This window comes from Triticum dicoccoides, chromosome 5B, assembly GCF_002162155.2.
Source record: "Triticum dicoccoides isolate Atlit2015 ecotype Zavitan chromosome 5B, WEW_v2.0, whole genome shotgun sequence".
In the NCBI taxonomy this organism is placed as follows: domain Eukaryota; kingdom Viridiplantae; phylum Streptophyta; class Magnoliopsida; order Poales; family Poaceae; genus Triticum; species Triticum dicoccoides.
This window is the reverse complement of record NC_041389.1, coordinates 621,366,355-621,382,975: the sequence shown is the minus strand read 5'-3', so window position 1 is coordinate 621,382,975 and position 16,621 is coordinate 621,366,355. Positions and strand designations below refer to the sequence as shown.

At 51.4% G+C, this 16,621-nt stretch overlaps 1 protein-coding gene across 1 annotated transcript; it reads left to right on the top strand.

The window, feature by feature from the left end:
- The first annotated feature begins 1,961 nt into the window (after positions 1 to 1,961).
- Positions 1,962 to 5,433, top strand: LOC119306359. The gene is made up of 2 exons (XM_037582599.1): positions 1,962 to 3,356; positions 4,932 to 5,433. Exons 1-2 carry the CDS (start codon positions 1,982 to 1,984, stop codon positions 5,117 to 5,119), a joined length of 1,563 nt encoding a protein of 520 aa, XP_037438496.1. The 5' UTR covers positions 1,962 to 1,981; the 3' UTR covers positions 5,120 to 5,433.
- Positions 5,434 to 16,621: the final 11,188 nt, after the last annotated feature.

Here is a 16,621-nt window from a genome sequence, read left to right as displayed (position 1 = left end):
CTCATTAGCCTTCGTTAAGGTCTCCGTGAGCTTGTCGAGGTAGGACTTGAGGGCCGGATCCATGGTGGCGAGAAGTCGTGACGATCGGCGGTCTGCTTGCGCGTCTCCAGCGCGCGGAAAAGGGGTGAGATGGCGACTGATACCACGTGGTAGGAACACACTAGTTCTTCTCCTCTCAATTATGGTGATCTCAATCAGGTAGCAGCACACTGGAGGAAGGAGATGAGGAGGGGATCAGGATTACAGAGAGACACACACACACACACACACCGCCGCCGCCTGATCCTAGCCGGGATGCCCTCCCCACCTGCTGCGTCCTCTCTTATCAGTAGGTGGGTACGCTGCTAGGGTCGAACAGGTAGGAAACCCACTGGGGACCCGTGAACTTATGGCACGGTCGTCGCTCCCTCCTGGGCTGGCCTTGCTGGGCCACTTCTGTTCCCTGGCTCGGTGCTCCACCTGCAGACGGTGTGCTAACACCTGTTTGACCATCTCCTCAAGATCACAATCGCCTACCTAAATCCACTTAAAATTTCATAATCAACAGTGAAATTTGGTCAAGTATCACAATCACCTAACTAAATCCAAAATTTTGAAGATTAATTAAAGATTATTTTATCCACCTATATAATAGTCATCATACTCACCTACTAGACCTAAAATCTCATAACCCACGAAAATGTAGAGTGAAAACAAAAATAAACGTAAACACAAAAGAAAAATAAATAAATAAACAAAAAATGAAGTAAAAAGAAAAACAAACAAAAAATGAATAATAAAAAAGAAATGAATGAAAAAGCCGGAGAATAAGAAATAAATGAAACAAAATAAAATGAAATTAATGAAAAAAATCTGGAAAGAAAGAAGAAAGAATGAAAAAAATGGAGAAGAAAAATGAAACAAAAGAAACCGAAAAGAGTAAAAGAAAAAAATGGAGAATACCGGTTCGGTCGCCTCATCGCGATCCTACTACTAAACCAGTAACTTGAAGTGGGCGGAGTGGTTAGCTGCGCTGGCAGATGATGCCGGGGCGGTTGACGTTGAATAAAGCTGCCCAAATTTCCGCCGCAAGAAAAAAGGAGTGGTTAGCTAGGCTGGTGAGAACCCTGAAGACCTGGGTTCGATCCCTGTGACACAGTTCACATCAACGCAAGAGATCGTTACGACTCGCTTAATGCGATAAATAGCCCCTGCGGTAGGGCTCCCGTAGTAGTCACCAACGTGTACGATGTGCGGAACCAAACAGCAGTGAGTGAGGCGGCCCATTCAGGGCGTCCCGCGTTGGGCTGGCCCATTACCTCACGGCTCGCGCTAAAAGGCGAGACGCTGCAGCAGCGCCCTCCCCTCCCCTCTATAGCTGGCCAAACGGGCCGGCCCGGCCCGGCACGGCACGTCCCATCCTAATCGTGCCTGGCACGGCCCGGCCCGCCTAGGCACGATTATTATACGGGCCGTGCCGTGCCAGCCCGCGTGCTGCAGCCTGCAGCCCAGGCACGGCCCGTATGCTAATCGGGCCGGCCCACCGGCACGCCAGACCCACTAATCTACCTCCTATTTTGCGCATTGAGCGTTTTTTAGCCTATTTTTACCTGTTGGCCCATATTAGGATACATACAAAAATATAAAAAAGTTAATCGGGCCATGCCGTGCCGGCCCGCGTGCTCGCCCTTCAGGCCCAGGCACGGCCCATGGCGTGCCGTGTGCCGGGCCCGGCCCGTTTAGCACGTGTCGTGCCGTGCCAGGCCCGTGCCGTGCCGGCCGTGCTACCGGGCCGGCCCAACTATCCTGGCCCGTTTGGCCAGCTATACTCCCCTCCTCCGCCCGCGCCGCCAAAAGAACAACAACCTAGGGTTAGGGTTGTGGAGGCGGCGGCTGCTAAATTCCCGATCCGATCGCCATGCCCACCGGAGTCGTGCCAAGGTCGGAGGAGGAGATGTTCTTAGCCACCATAGTTGCGCGAGAGTCGGAGGAGGAGACCGCCATGGCCACCGAAGTCGCGCCAGAGCCAGAGGAGAAGACCATCGTATTCCCCGATTGGGTGATGCTGGATCGCTTCGGCCGCACCCACAGCCATGCCGACCTAGACGCTGCACGTGAGGCGGCCAATAAGAAGAAGACCGCCGTTGAAGTCGTCACGGCCACCGGCCACCGCTGCTGCTTGTCCTTCGCCCTCTCGGATCCTCCAGAGGTCTCTTACCTCGATCTCGAGTGGCCGCGGGAAGGCTCAGTCGAACCCGTGGGCCCCTCCCGCCTGCCCGCGTATCCCTACGTCCGGGCAACTGACGAGGACCTCGTCCTCTTCGAAATCTCCATCCCAAGCCAGCCCTACGACTTGCCGTCAGATCTGTTCGTCTACACAGCTGGTCGTACCCCCTGGGTGGATCAGCTCCCTCTGTACACTGAGCCCATGGTAAGGCCGTTTCTGATGTCAAAATTCACCACAGGCATCCTCCGCCTCCCGGACAACAGCTACATCGTTTCCGACCTCAAGGTCTACCAGAAAAAGAAGGGCCCTGAAAATTATTCCATGTTTGTCGAGCTCTGCGTCTTCAACTCCAAGACCAAAGAGTGGAAATACTTCCTCGAGAAGCCTGCCCCCCAGCCGCAAGACGAGAGCAATACCCAGTTCCCCATCCTGTGGTCAACTAAGGAGGTGCTTGCTTTTGGCCGCAGGTTCCTCTGCTGTGTCGACTACTTGAGCGGTGTACTGCTATGCGACTTCTCCAATTTAGAGTCCCCGGTGCTCCACTTCGTGCCTTTCCCTGGAGAAGATGGGTACTGTGAGAAGCTACAGATCATGCCTTTCCTTGGAGGAAAAGAGAACTCTAAGAAGGCACAGATGGCAAAATGCTTAGCGGCGAGATTCCGACGTGTGTCCGTCAGCCAAGGCATGATGCACTTTGTCCGCATTGATGGCTGGTGTCCGGGTCTTGAGAGAAGCCAAGGGCAGCAGCAGCCTCTCCAAAAGATCACAGTATGGACTTTGGATATCGGGGATGGTAGCAAGTTCAAGTGGAAGATTCATTGGGGGATCAACCTGGATCTTCTCTGGGCGCAAGATGGTTTCCAAGCTCTGGACATACCTCGCTGTCTTCCCGAGTTCCCATTCGTCTGTGCGAACAATCCGGACGCCCTATGCTGCCTGTTGAGTAAAGAGGAACTTTCTGGACAGCCGTGGATGATCATGGTTGACATGAACCAGGAAGATCTGCAGACATCTACTAAACATGTCAATCAGCAGCCCTACAATGCTGCGTGCGTGAATGAGAAAAAACCCATGGAGGCTCACCAAATCTTCTTTTCTAATGTGCCCCTACTTCCAACTGTCTTCTCCAAATACCTTGTAAGGCCAACAGGTAAGCTCTCTTAATATTCAAATGGTGTCCCTTGTAATTACGTATCGATACAACATGGTTGTGTTTGCTTAGCTTTCTGTTGGATATGGTAGTGTAACACTGGTGTCTTTGCCTATTTATCTTAAATATGATGCAATACATATCCTGCCTGGTTGTGAGGCTAATTGAACTGTGAGACTTCTGCATGCTTAATATCTATTACCTCCGTCCTGAAAAGCTTTTCTTCGATTTGTCGAGATACAGATGTATCTAACTCTAAAACGTGTCTAGATACATAATGTAAGACATGCTTTTTGGGACGGCGGGAGTAGTTTCCACTGTCTGCTCTCTCTATGGGTCTCTTTGGAGTGTTCCCCCCTTCATTAGCAATTCTCAGCACAAGGACTTCTGGACACATACCGCTCTATTTATCAGGGCTGTTTGCCCTGTGTTATTTTCTACCCATTGCTTTTCTCTTGTCCCAAAATTTCTAATTTTGCTGCCTTTTGAGGTTGCGTTGTGCTGCTTTGGTATAGCAATATTAATTAATTGAGGCATTTAATATATTTGCTGTCATCAATCTTCTCTTAGGCTGTTCAAGTGTTTTGAGTTTTAGCTGCTCCAGTTGTGTAGGTGCACTAAACTTTATACTATATTATAAATAATGATACCTTACTCCTTCTGCCGTCAAGTTGTCCTCCAGAGTCTTACCATTTTTTCCTTGTTGGAACTTTTGCTTTTCACGAGACTGTTCACTATCTATACACGTGGTAGTTCTTGATTCAGCATGCAGCCTTCTTTTGCTACTAGTTTAGTGTGCTATTCTGAAGCAAAACTCTAGAAACCACACTATTGTGATTGCTCTTCTAAAGCATAAAACTGGATACTGATTGGTCCTCTAATTTTATATCAGTGCAAATGTCTTGTACCTTTTAGATTATATGTACAGACCTTTAACACATACTTTTCTGTTGGTAAAAGATTTAGAATGTGTTTCGTTGGGTTAGTTTGGGTCAATCAGGTCACATCTTTGCCTTTTTCTGTTAGAATACTTTTGTTCTAGATAGTGCTTGTATTTTATATCGTGTAACTCGGTATTGGGCCAGTGAAAAGCCATTCTCCCTGCACAGGAATTTTCATTAGGTAAAATTCCTGTAGTATTAGCCCCGTTGGCGCCCTCATGTGTCTGTCTTCCTCTTGATTCTGGTGACATCCCCTCCAACTGTTTTCTTAATCCTCACATGCCTCATCCGACATCATTCCACCTGGACTGTTGTCAGGACTCCCATGTTTCTTCAGTCGGCCGCCCTCTCGCTGCCTCTAGTCCTGTGCCATCTGAGCACACAGCCCCATGCCGCTGGTCTGCAGCAGATTACGGCCAGCCCCCTATGTCTACATTGATATTTAGGGTGAAAGAATTCTCTTGATCAGGATACCCCAACCCAATGCTGTTTCTACCTCTTTTTTGCACAGCAAAACCATTGCATGTGGTTTTGCTGTTCATCTTATGTGTCAATACTTGTCGCAAACAACATAGTGAGATGTTCAGATGGTGTACATATCTAAGTTGTTTTTGTTTTATTTTATTGGTTGCAGTGATACCCCGGGACAACAAGCTCAAGCTCGCAGCTAGCTCTTCAGAGGAGGCTGGAGAAAGCTTAAGTTTGCAATGTGAGTTCGAAGACCTGAAAACTGATGACCCGGCTTGGAACCTTCTTCTGGTTGGTCACACAAAAGATGGTTTTTGTCCTCAATGTCACACTGATAGGATGAGGATGATGTGATGTGGATGTGTACTACCTCTATCCCAAAATAAGTGTCTCAAGTTTAGTACTCCCTCCGTCCCATAATATAAGAATGTTATTGACACTGAGAGTACAACTTTATACTAAAGTTGAGATACTTATTTTGGGACGGGGGGAGTATTAAATACTTACTGTCAGTAAGAGTAAACGATACATGTTCTGGATCCTGTAATCATATCTTTTAGACCCCGTATCTCAAAAGTTTGAGATTGAAAGCCTTCTCTTTTTATTCTTTCTTGCATAATAAATCAAGCGGGTTTTGCAGGCAACAGCCTCAGTGTTTGTCTCCCCAGACCCAGGACAATACTTTTTCTCTTTAGACGCACAAGCCCAAAAGGATGTATGTTTTGTTTGGATTTTGTCCTTTCGCGGATGGCACCAAAAGGATGTCTGTTTTGTTTGGATTTTGTTCGTTTAGGGATGGCATCAAAAGGATGTTTGTTTTGTTTGGATTTTGTTTGTTTGGGAATGACAATGGATGGTGTCTGCCCGGATTTCTGAATGTGGCCGGCCACATCTTGTTTGGCTGCATGCAATTTTTTCAAAGCAACAAAGATGTAGATAATGCTAGCGGCCATAGTCACGCCAGCGGTTGTGGTTCATGCCGGTCGGCAACAAAGCCAACGGCCTACAAAATGGTCATCCCCCAGTTTAACGCCGCCAACAAAGCTAAGCTAGTGACCGACACAGTAGCCAAACTTCAAAATGGTCATCCCCCAGTTTAACGCCGCCAACAAAGCTAAGCTAGTGACCGACACAGTAGCCAAACTTCAAAATGAACAAGTTCTTTACGTCGGCAACAAAGCCAGGCCGTCTTGGGCGAACATCTCTTTCTGCCCATTCATGAACCAAGCCTTCCTCTCTGGTTCATATAAAGTCACCAACGCCTAGGCCACTCACGGGACGGGTTTGGACGCTCTCAAGCGTGGGACAATACTTGTTGCGCTCTTGTTGAATGAACCCGCATCTCTTTTGGATTGAGCTGATGCCGCGGGTGCTCACAAATTGGTATGGGGCAAACTTCCTTCGCTCATGAAAGGTTTTGTGAACTTTCGTCCAAAAGACATCCTTTTTGCCGGGCACCTTTCGTGGGATCTTGGCCTATCTCCATCAACTCTTGCAAATCAAAGTGTCCTCCTCTTGGGTGTATAATCCCGTACGAATGCTTTGCCTCCTTTGTGCCTCGACCCTTTGGATGAACTCATCGATAAACACCAATGGCTCCGCCGCAATGTCGATCTCTTCTTCCTCATCTTCACAATACATGTCATTATCTTCATGCCATGAGTTTCCATGGTCATCGATCTCATCTTCATCATGGCCACCGAATAGGTCATCACCATACTGGCCGCGACCGTCCTGGCTTTGGGTCGCGTCGGGATCGAAAGCATGGCCTTGACCGTCAAAGTTGAAGGCCTCACCACGGCCCCCGAAGATGACGCTCTCCATGAAAGCGGCGTAGTCAGGGTCGTCGACCGTCAGCGTCGGCAGTGGCATTTCATGGAACAACTTGCACGCGCCGGCAAGGTTGGTCGTAGGAATCGACCCGGGATACGCTTCCACGAATATATTCCGAATATAAATGAAACAATTTCACAAATATATTCTCATCAATCCCATCCTACTAACACTCAACAGATCGTGATTGCCTTAAGCTTGTGACCCTATAGGTTCGGTAATCCATAGACATGAATGAAACTGCTTGTTCAATGACCGACATCGGGATCATGGACGTCCATATCGATCCCTATGATCACACAAATGATATTCGAGTGAACCTATGGTTATCATGTGATGTTCCCTTTGCTTCACGATACTTCACAAAACCCGGGATGCATCGATATCCTCTTGAGTCATCACCATGCTCACTATACTGAAACCCTCATTACTGGTTTTCTTCTTCTTTCTCGTTATTGTGTTTCGACATCCCGTGACGAAGTCACCTATGTTTGGCTAGACGACGATCGATGCCATCACACCAAGAGGGCCCTAAGAATGTCTCTCCATCGTTGGAGGAGCAAATCCCATTCTTGAGCTATCCAAGCACCCGTCAAACTTTCCGATTAATATGTAAGTTGTTGTTATGATTACCGTGTTATAGCTGGCATTTGAGCAACCCCAAAACCCACCATACGGTAAGAAGCGACCACGATACTCTCATGGTCTAAGGAGCAAAATCACACGTTAACACTCCATGTTATTACAATTGATTACAGACGATATTATCTCAATTCATAACAAACAAGTTTAGGTCGATTCAATATGATCGTTCTTACAATGTCATAATCTCAATGTTGTTTTAGGAATATCGTTACACTTAACGATATCCAAAGATCCGGAAAACGTGATCACTAAGAACACTTGAGCTACTCCCTCCGTCCACTTATATAGGGTCTAATACATTTTTCAAGGTTATCTTTGACCACGGGTTAGCACAATGACATATGACATGCATGTAACACAAAGCATACCATCGAAATCATATGTGAAAGAAGTTTCTAACGATATAATTTTTATATCATACATTTACATTTTTATCATGGGCCATTTACACTTTTGCCCCTAACTCGAACCCACTACTCAGATTTGCCCCTAATTTCGAAGCGTGCTCAAATTTGCCCCTCTGCCGTTAGTTCTCCTTATATATGTCCTTCTATGCCGTTATCGTCCAGTCAAAGGGCTTTGACCGTCTACTGGTCGTTTATTGGACATATTTGCCCTTCCATGCACATGCCACTTACACGTGGGACCCACCCAGAGTAAAAAAAGAAATATCTCTCTCACTTACACATGGGACCTACCCCAAAGTTAAAAAAATGGCTCTCTCACCCTTTCTCTCACTTACCGGTGGACCCGCCGAAATAGAAACAAAATATTTTTTCACACACAAGCCCTGTCCCTTGCCTGACATGTGGGCCATGGGACCCACCGTCAAGATCAAAATTGGTCCATGGCGAGACATGCCTGTCCGTGAGCGGCTCGCTTGCCGGCAGCTCACCGTTGCTGGCCGGACGACCGCGAGAGGAGGGCCCGAGGCACGCAGTGTGTCTGCACGACGCACGCCAAGCGAGTTGGGCGCCGCAGCGATAGGTGGTAATGCGCGCATGCGACCACTCGAGATCGGTCATGGCGGGCGGCTTCATGCTGGGAGCTACGGGTGCAGAATCGAGAAGGGCAAGAGGGCGTTAGGGGCGCGACCTTACAACAATGGCGGAACGGATGTCAGGGAGGTCTATGGTGTCTTGGGGCGGTCAAATCTTGGAGGTCAACGGCGACGATCATGGCAAAGGACGGGGTACGGGGCGTCGTCTACGGGTGTCCCATGCCTGATTCACTGCGTGGGCTAGAAGAGAGCTGGCCTATGGTGCTCATGGACATGCTCCTTTATCTCGAGCTAGCCTCTGGTGGAATGAATCATCCGACGTGCTTCAACGGCGTCACATCAAAATCGGTGGTCCGAGGTCGGAGGCGGGGAAGATGTGATGTGGCACTCGACACTGGTCGTCTCTCGTCAAATTAGTTGGCTTTTAGGATGAGGGCATCTCGTAAGAGCTTCCTAGCGAGGTGGAGGCGCTTGGGGTTGCCGTTGGCCGCGCGGAGATGAAGGCAGCGGTGACGGTGGCGCTCTTCAGAGGTGAGAGAGGGAGAGGTCGTGGGGGAGGAGGAAGAGGGAGGGATGGATGGAGGGAGGGCTACGGCGCTCGAGGGGCTGGCGGTGGCAGCACACGGTATCTGAGCAGCCTGCGGTCGCCGGAGTTGAGAGAGAGAGAGGCTATGAGGTAGAGGGAGAAGGTGGGAGGTGTGTGTGTGTGAGAGAGAGGCCATGAGGGGCCCACATGTAAGTAAAAGGGACAGATGGGTGAGAGAAAGAGTTTTTTCCTTTTTTTCTCAGTGGGTCCCACATGTAAGTGACACATGGAGGCAGGGGCAAAATGCTCAATAAACGCCCCTTAGACAGTCAAAAGCCCTTTGACCGGATGGTAACGACACAGAAGGGCATTTTTACATAGTGAACTAACGGCAGAGGGGCAAATTTGAGCATGCTTCAAAATTAGGGGCAAATCTGAGTAGTGGGTTCGAGTTAGGGGCACAAATGTAAATGGCCCTTACTTAAATACCTCCATAAATTCTACAATCGATGGGACCTGCCTTGGGTTGAGCTAATATGGAACACATACTATAGTAACAAGATCCCTAATGCATCTGGCCCTTGCGGCTCTTTCTGGTGGTGAGATGTAACAAAACTCATGCGGATCTATTGAGGGATTACTAAAGCTCAAGTGCACACGGGCAAGGATATTCTTTTCTGGAAAGATTTATGGCTTGATGATATTCTATCGGAAACACACCCGCGGGCCTTCTCGTTCGCTATCCAGGAGGATCTCTCGGTCAAAGATTTATTGGGTACCACGAGACTAGGAGAAACCTTTCACCTTCCGCTCTCGGTGCACGCGCATGCAGAGACAAGATATCTTCAACGGCTGGTCCTAGACATTCAACTGCAGGACAGCCAATATGTTGCTGACAAGTGGATCCTCACATGGGGGACTGAGATGTACTCGGCCAGCAAGTATTACAACTTTTACTTCAAGGATGTTCGGGCCCATCAGGCTTATAATTGGCTATGGAAATCTAAAGCAACCATGAAAATCAAGGTGTTCGGCTGGCTCTTACTGTCTGACAGGCTTAATTCTAGAAACATGTTGAAGCAAAGGCACTACAACATTGGTAACGATTATACCTGCCTCCTTTGTGAGTCCAATTTGGAAGAAACTGTGGAGCACCTCTTCTTTGAATGCTCCTTTAACAAAAACTGTTGGTCAGAACTTGGCATTTGCTGGAATACACAAGGCACAAGATTAGATTGGATCAACCTAGCAAAAATGTCCTGGAACAAGCCATTGTTCATGGCAATCTTCTTACAGGCATCTTGGAGCATCTAGAAAGAAAGAAACAATAAGCTCTTTAGAGGAATAACACCTACGAAAGAATCCTGGATCTCAAGATTAAACGTAGATCTCTCCATTTTAACTCATAGAGTTGGGGAAAAGCAAGTTTCCTTTCTAAACTCTTTTGTAGCCTCTTTATAGACTCCTGCTCCCCTAGCCCTCCCCAAAGGGGATGGCCTGTAAAAACCATATGTAAAAACACCCATGTCGGAGTAATGGGCCACGGGTAGCCTAACCCGAGTCCCTGAGCCTTTCAAGACTTTGGGCCGGCTTCACCCCACGAGACTCCAGAATGAAGCGCCGCCTTCCGGTGGCCGGCTGGCTGCCCGAAGACGGCCGAGCACCAGCAAACGACACCAAGACAGGTCGACTCCTAGCAGACGGCCTCCGTAGAGGCCGTCTTCTAGCAGGCAGCCACCCGGCGCCCTCAGAGTCTGCGCCCCTCATCAAGAGGACAAGACAGGGTGAGGCTACAGTGAAGTCCCTCGCCCCCGAATCTCGGGTTTGGCTTGGCCACAGTGCCCCGTACAGGCGGAGATCTCCGCACGATGCGGCACTGTTGCTATCCCACCCTCGACGTCATCCCTGTCAGGCAGGGCCTGCTCCCACGACGGCCTGTCCGTACGACTTGCAGGCGGCGGGCCCTACCAGGCAGCAAGGGCCCGGAGGGCGGCCAAGCCCGGCCAGTCGGATCCAAGGGGATCCGGCTCCTGGCGGGCAGTTGGATCTTCCCTCGAGCCCTGAGTGCCATTAACCAGACAAGACACGGCGAGGCTACAGTGATCTCCCGCCAGGCGGCGGGACTGTAGCCATGCCTTTCCCAACCAAGCCTGCGTCATTAGCATCATGGCTACAGTGATCAGCCACCAACCAGACCCGCCAGCGGAAGCGGCCTGTCGGCTCTGTACCAGACCAGTTGGAGGGGCCCACCAGGCGGCGGGCCCCAGCTGCCGGCAGAGAAGCCGGCGACCAGAGGCGCTGACGGCCGGGTCCTACAACCGACCAAGTTACCATTGTACCCCTAGGGGGTAGGCCTATATAAACCCCCCAGGGCACCCATGCAAAGGGTTCCCAACCTGTTAGAACTAGACTTATACCTAGAGGAAGAAGAGAGCTAGTCCTGCCTCCTTCAACCTCTAGCACACAGCTCGAGGAGCACATTGTACTCACTAGTGCCTTAGTGATCATGCGGAGACCCCGCAGAGGAGGACTAGGGGTGTTATCTCCAAGGAGAGCCCCAAACCTGGGTAGAGTGCGCCGGCGTTCGTGTCTATGCCTCATCCCGCTTCCAGGCACCGGCGATGTTCTACTCGCTCCCACCATGATAAGCCATCCTTTGGCATATGTCGCACCCAACCCCCGACATTTGGCGCCCACCGTGGGGCGAGGTGCACCGTCATCTGGAGACCTGTTCTAGACGGGAACCTTGTTCCTTCCTGGCGTGCGCAGCCAGCCCAGCACGCCCGACGGCGTCAGCCTTGACGCGCTGCGCGGCGCGGAGATCACCTGCGCAGCAAGTTGCCTTTCTGACCTCGTTGGCAAGATCAGTCTCTCCGACGAGCTTGCATCTGACGCAGGCACCGACTGCCCTAAGAACCATCTCGTCAGCCTCCTCGACCAGCTCCACATCACCAGCGAGCCCGCTGTGGACTTGGAGTCTGTTGGCTCCACCGACCCGATGATCATCGACTCTGACACGGCATCGCTTGATGCGTTCCCCACCAACGTGGTGGTCTACGACGAGCCGCCTCCTCGCGAGCACAGCGGCGGGAGCACCGTCACGGAGGTGCTTGTCATCAACAGTGGTGAGCACTCGGACGGAGGCGTTCGAGACCCACTCGATGCGGCGCTGCGAGACTTGTCAGCGCCCATCCCGGGAGATGCAGACGCTGAGACGCTGGAAGCACGCCACGTCCAGCTCATCGAAAGCGCCAACCGACTGGCCAGCATGCGACGCCTCCTGGAAGCCTACCGGCGCGAGATGGACCGAGCCGTCGGCGGAACGCCGGCCCCTGAGGGGCCTAGCTGCATCGGCTCGATCCGGCAGCGTCGCGCGACCATCGCCAGCATGTTCAGGATGGATCGTCCCGTCTACGCCACGCCTACGAAAAACATACGAGCTACCCAGGCGGTGGCAGATGAGCTGGACAAGTACAAGGGCGACGAGCGTCGCCACATGACGGAGCGCGTCCAGCAGCTCCTTGACGCGGCCGCCGAGCGGCAAGAAGCTGGCTGCCGCGACGAAGTGCCCATCCGGCGGAACGACGAGCCGCCCCTTCGTCAGGATCACAGCGCGACATCTCGGACGCCAACTGGCAGCATCCGCAGTAGAAAAGGCAATGAGCCAGCTGCCAGCTGCAATCGGACTCATCTCTCCATCGAGCGTGACGCAGAAGGCCGCCCCCGAGCCGTGGAGCGGTGAGGCGATCCGCCTCCTCCTTAGCCTCAGGGAGAAAGGTACCCACTCCGCCGCCTGTCACGCACCTGACACTCGGCGACCGCCTTGGCCGCCGGGAAGGAGTCGGGAAGAATGACGCCCGCCATCGAATCGACCGCCTCAATCGTTCCCTGGCGCTAGAAGAAGAAGACGCGTTGGGTCCACCTTGTTTCGGCTCCCGAATCCGAGATGAGCCTTTCCCCCGAGGGTTTACCCTCCCAAGAGATACGCCCAAGTACACCGGCTCCGTGAAGCCGGAGGACTGGCTGGTCGACTACTCCATGGCCGACAGCATAGCGAACGGCAACAAACGCGTTGCTGTGAAGTATGTCCCGCTCATGCTCCAGGGCACAACCCGGACGTGGCTGAACAGCCTGAAGCCCCGCAACATCAACAGCTGGGTTGATTTCACCGAAGCCTTCGTCCGCAACTTCACCAGCATGTACAAGAGGCCTTCCAAGCCCTGCCAGCTCTCCTTGTGTGTCCAAGGGCCCAGAGAATCAACTCGCGACTATCTCACGCGCTGGGCCGAGCTGCACAACTCCTGCGAAGGCGTGCACGAGGTGCATGCCATTGAATACTTCACCGCCGGGTGCCGACGCCGGGTGCCGAGAGGGCACCCTTCTCAAGCACTGACTCCTCTGCGATGAGCCGATGACTCTCGACGAGCTGCTGATCATCGCTAACAAATACGCCACGGCCAATTCCTCCATGAAGGCGGAGATCCAAGTCGGTGCATCCGGCAAGGTAGCTCCTCAGGCTCCTCGGACCCCGGCTGGTGACACCAGTCAGCGACAGCAACCAAGCGACAACAAGCACAAGACACAGCCGGCTTCCACCAGTCGGCAGGTGGCAACAGTCGAGGACCAGCAGCCGGAAGGGCAGCCTCCACCCAAGCGTCAAAAGGGCGGCAAGCCCTATTGGTTGCCTGCTTTCTCGTACGAGCAAACTCTTGATGCACCCTGCAAGTTCCACAGCGGTGCGAAGCCGTCCAACCACACCACTCGGAAGTGCCATTGGCTCACCCGAATCACCAAGGGAGATGGACTCCTACCTCCACCGCCTGCCGGCCCGCCGCCTCCTCCGCCCCAGCAGGCGGCGGTTCGGCCAGTCGGCGCCATACAAGATGAGTATCCTGTGGAGCATGGAGCCTATGTCGTGTTCACCAGCGTGGCCGACGACAGGCGCGACAGATGGCAACACCAGCAAGAAGTGCATGCAGTGGCGTTAGGGACCCCAGAGTTCATACATTGGTCTGAGAAGCCTATCAGTTGGAGTAGGGCTGACCACCCGGAGGTGATGCCCTCTCCTGGTTCTTATGCCCTGGTCTTAGACGCCATTTTCGCAACAGAGAGGAGGGCAACTCGTTTCTCCCGAGTCCTGATAGATGGCGGCAGCAGCATCAACATCCTGTACCATGACCCAATGGAGAAGTTGGGAATCAAGCAGAAGCAGCTTCAGCCCAGTCGGACTGTATTCCATGGCATAGTTCCTGGCCTTTCCTGCTCACCAATCGGCAAGACCCAAATCGATGTTCTCTTCAGGGACAAAAATCACTTCTGCCGAGAGTCAATTTGGTTTGAGATGGTGGACCTTGAGAGCCCTTATCATGCGCTACTTGGCCGGCCTGCTCTGGCCAAGTTCATGGCGGTCCCCCACTATGCTTACCTCAAGATGAAGATGCCCACTACCAAGGGAATCCTGACCATAGTCGAAGATTACAAGAAGTCGTCCTCCTGCGCTGCAGACAACAGCCAGCTAGCTGAGTCCCTTGTGATTGCAGCTGAAAAGCGGCTCCTTGACCGGGTTGTGGCATGGCAGGCAAGCAGCCGGAAATGTCACCCAACCCCAAGGAGTCAGAAGTTGAGGGCTCGTTCAAGCCGGCAAAGGAAACAAAGAAGATACCCTTGGACCCGGAGCACCCGGAGAGGCACGCTTTCATTGGGGCAAACCTTGACAGCAAATAGGAAAGCGAGCTCGTCGATTTCCTCCTTGAGAATCGGGACATCTTTGCATGGTCTCCCAAAGACATGCCGGGTGTTTCGACGGATTTCGCCGAGCACAAGCTACATGTCTGACCTGACGTCAAGCCGGTCAGGCAGCCCTTGCGCCGTCTGTTAGAAGAAAAGAGAAGAGTTGTTGGAGAAGAGATAGCCCGACTTCTAGCAGCCGACTTCATCATGGAAGTATTCTTCCCAGAATGGTTGGCCAACCCAGCTCTTGTGCTGAAGAAGAATAAACAATGGCGCATGTGTATCGATTATACTAGCCTCAACAAAGCTTGCCCCAAAGATCCCTTTGCTTTGCCAAGAATCGACCAAGTGATAGAATCCACAGTCGGATGCGAGCTGCTGAGTTTTTTGGATGCGTACTCAGGATACCATCAGATCAAGCTGAACCCGGCCGATAGGCTGAAGACCGCTTTCATCATGCCATTCGAAGCCTTCTGCTACCTGACCATGATGTTCGGCTTGAGGAATGCCGGTGTCACATTTCAGCGTTGCATACAAAAGTGTCTCCTCAAGCAACTCAGCAGAAACACCCGCCTTTACGTGGATGATGTGGTGGGGAATACGGAGAAGCGTGGCATGCTGCTAGAAGACCTCAAAGAGACATTTGAGAACTTGCGCCGATTTCAAATCAAGCTCAACCCCGAGAAATGCGTCTTTGGAGTACCGGCCGGCCAACATCTTGGCTTCCTGGTCTCAGAGCATGGCATAGAGTGCAACCCTGTGATGATCAAGGCCATCGAGAAGATGGAGGTGCCCACCCGACTGCTGGACGTGCAAAAGTTCACCGGCTTCCTGGCACCTATTAGCCATTTCATCAGTCAGCTGGGCGAGAAGGCTTTCCCCCTATACCAGCTCATGAAGAAAACCACTTTTTTCGAGTGGAACGACAAGGCGGACGAAGCTTTCCGCCAGCTCAAGAAGATGTTGACCACCCTGCCTATCCTGGCGGCCCCGACTGATAAGGAGCCCATGCTCCTCTATGTCGCCGCCACCAGCCGGGTGATCAGCACAGTCATAGTGGTGGAGCACAAGGAGGAAGGCAGAGCACTGCCAATCCAGAGGCCAGTGTATTACTTGAGTGAAGTGTTGTCCGCCTCCAACCAGAACTACCCCCACTATCAGAAGATGTGCTATGGTGTGCACTTTGCCGCCAAGAAACTCAAGCCTTACTTTCAAGCAATGTTGAGGATATCGCTTATCGTTATCGTCTCAGTCAGCTAGGGATTAGATATTAATCAGAAATCGGCCGATTAATCGATTTTATCGGTCGACTATTAATTGGATATTTTTTTGCAAATCTCAAGTTCCCAACACTAAAATATGCTATATTCAACACCAAAACAGTATCTGACAGAAGTGTTACCTTGATTTCTAGCCTTTGATACCTCGTATAATGGCAAACAAAATAGGACAATAGTACATATTCCGTAACAAGGTCCACAAAACATAAATAAACATAGTTTTTGCAAACATCGCGTTATGAATAGGTCTGATTTATCGATAGATTCCCGATAAATCGCTTGTCAGAACAATAAATCGGTCCAAAAGATAAACGGCAGAGATAAGGCATAATCTTATCGGTCACCCCCCGATTAGCGATAAATCAGAAGATTAATCGGTGAATCGGAAGATTTCTTGAACAATGCTTTTAAGAGCACCCAATTACTGTTGTCTGCACCGCTCCGATTGCTGAGATCATTGGAAGCTGAGATGCTTCAGGCCGAGTGGCTAAATGGGCCATAGATCTGCCTCTACACCATCTATTACCAGCCTCGCACCGCCATCAAGTCACAAGCGCTGGCCGACTTCCTCGTAGACTAGGCCGAGACCCAGTACCTGCCGCCAGCGCCAGACTCCACCCATTGGCGGATGCACTTCGATGGATCAAAAATGCGCACCGGTCTGGGAGCCAGCATTGTCCTCACCTCTCCCAAAGGCGACAAGCTCAGATATGTGCTACAAATCCACTTTGCCACCTCCAACAATGTAGCTGAATATGAAGCACTCATACACGGGCTCCAGCTTGCCAAGGAACTCGGCATTCGCCGGATCCTGTGCTATGGTGACTCCGACTTGGTGGTCC

What these genes read in the sequence shown, in the direction of transcription:
- LOC119306359 (XM_037582599.1), top strand. Translation starts at nt 1,982, where the DNA reads ATGGCCACCGAAGTCGCGCCAGAGCCAGAGGAGAAGACCATCGTATTC. An exon ending in ATACCTTGTAAGGCCAACAG is followed by an intron (nt 3,357 to 4,931) that starts GTAAGCTCTCTT and finishes TATTGGTTGCAG; the next exon opens with TGATACCCCGGGACAACAAG.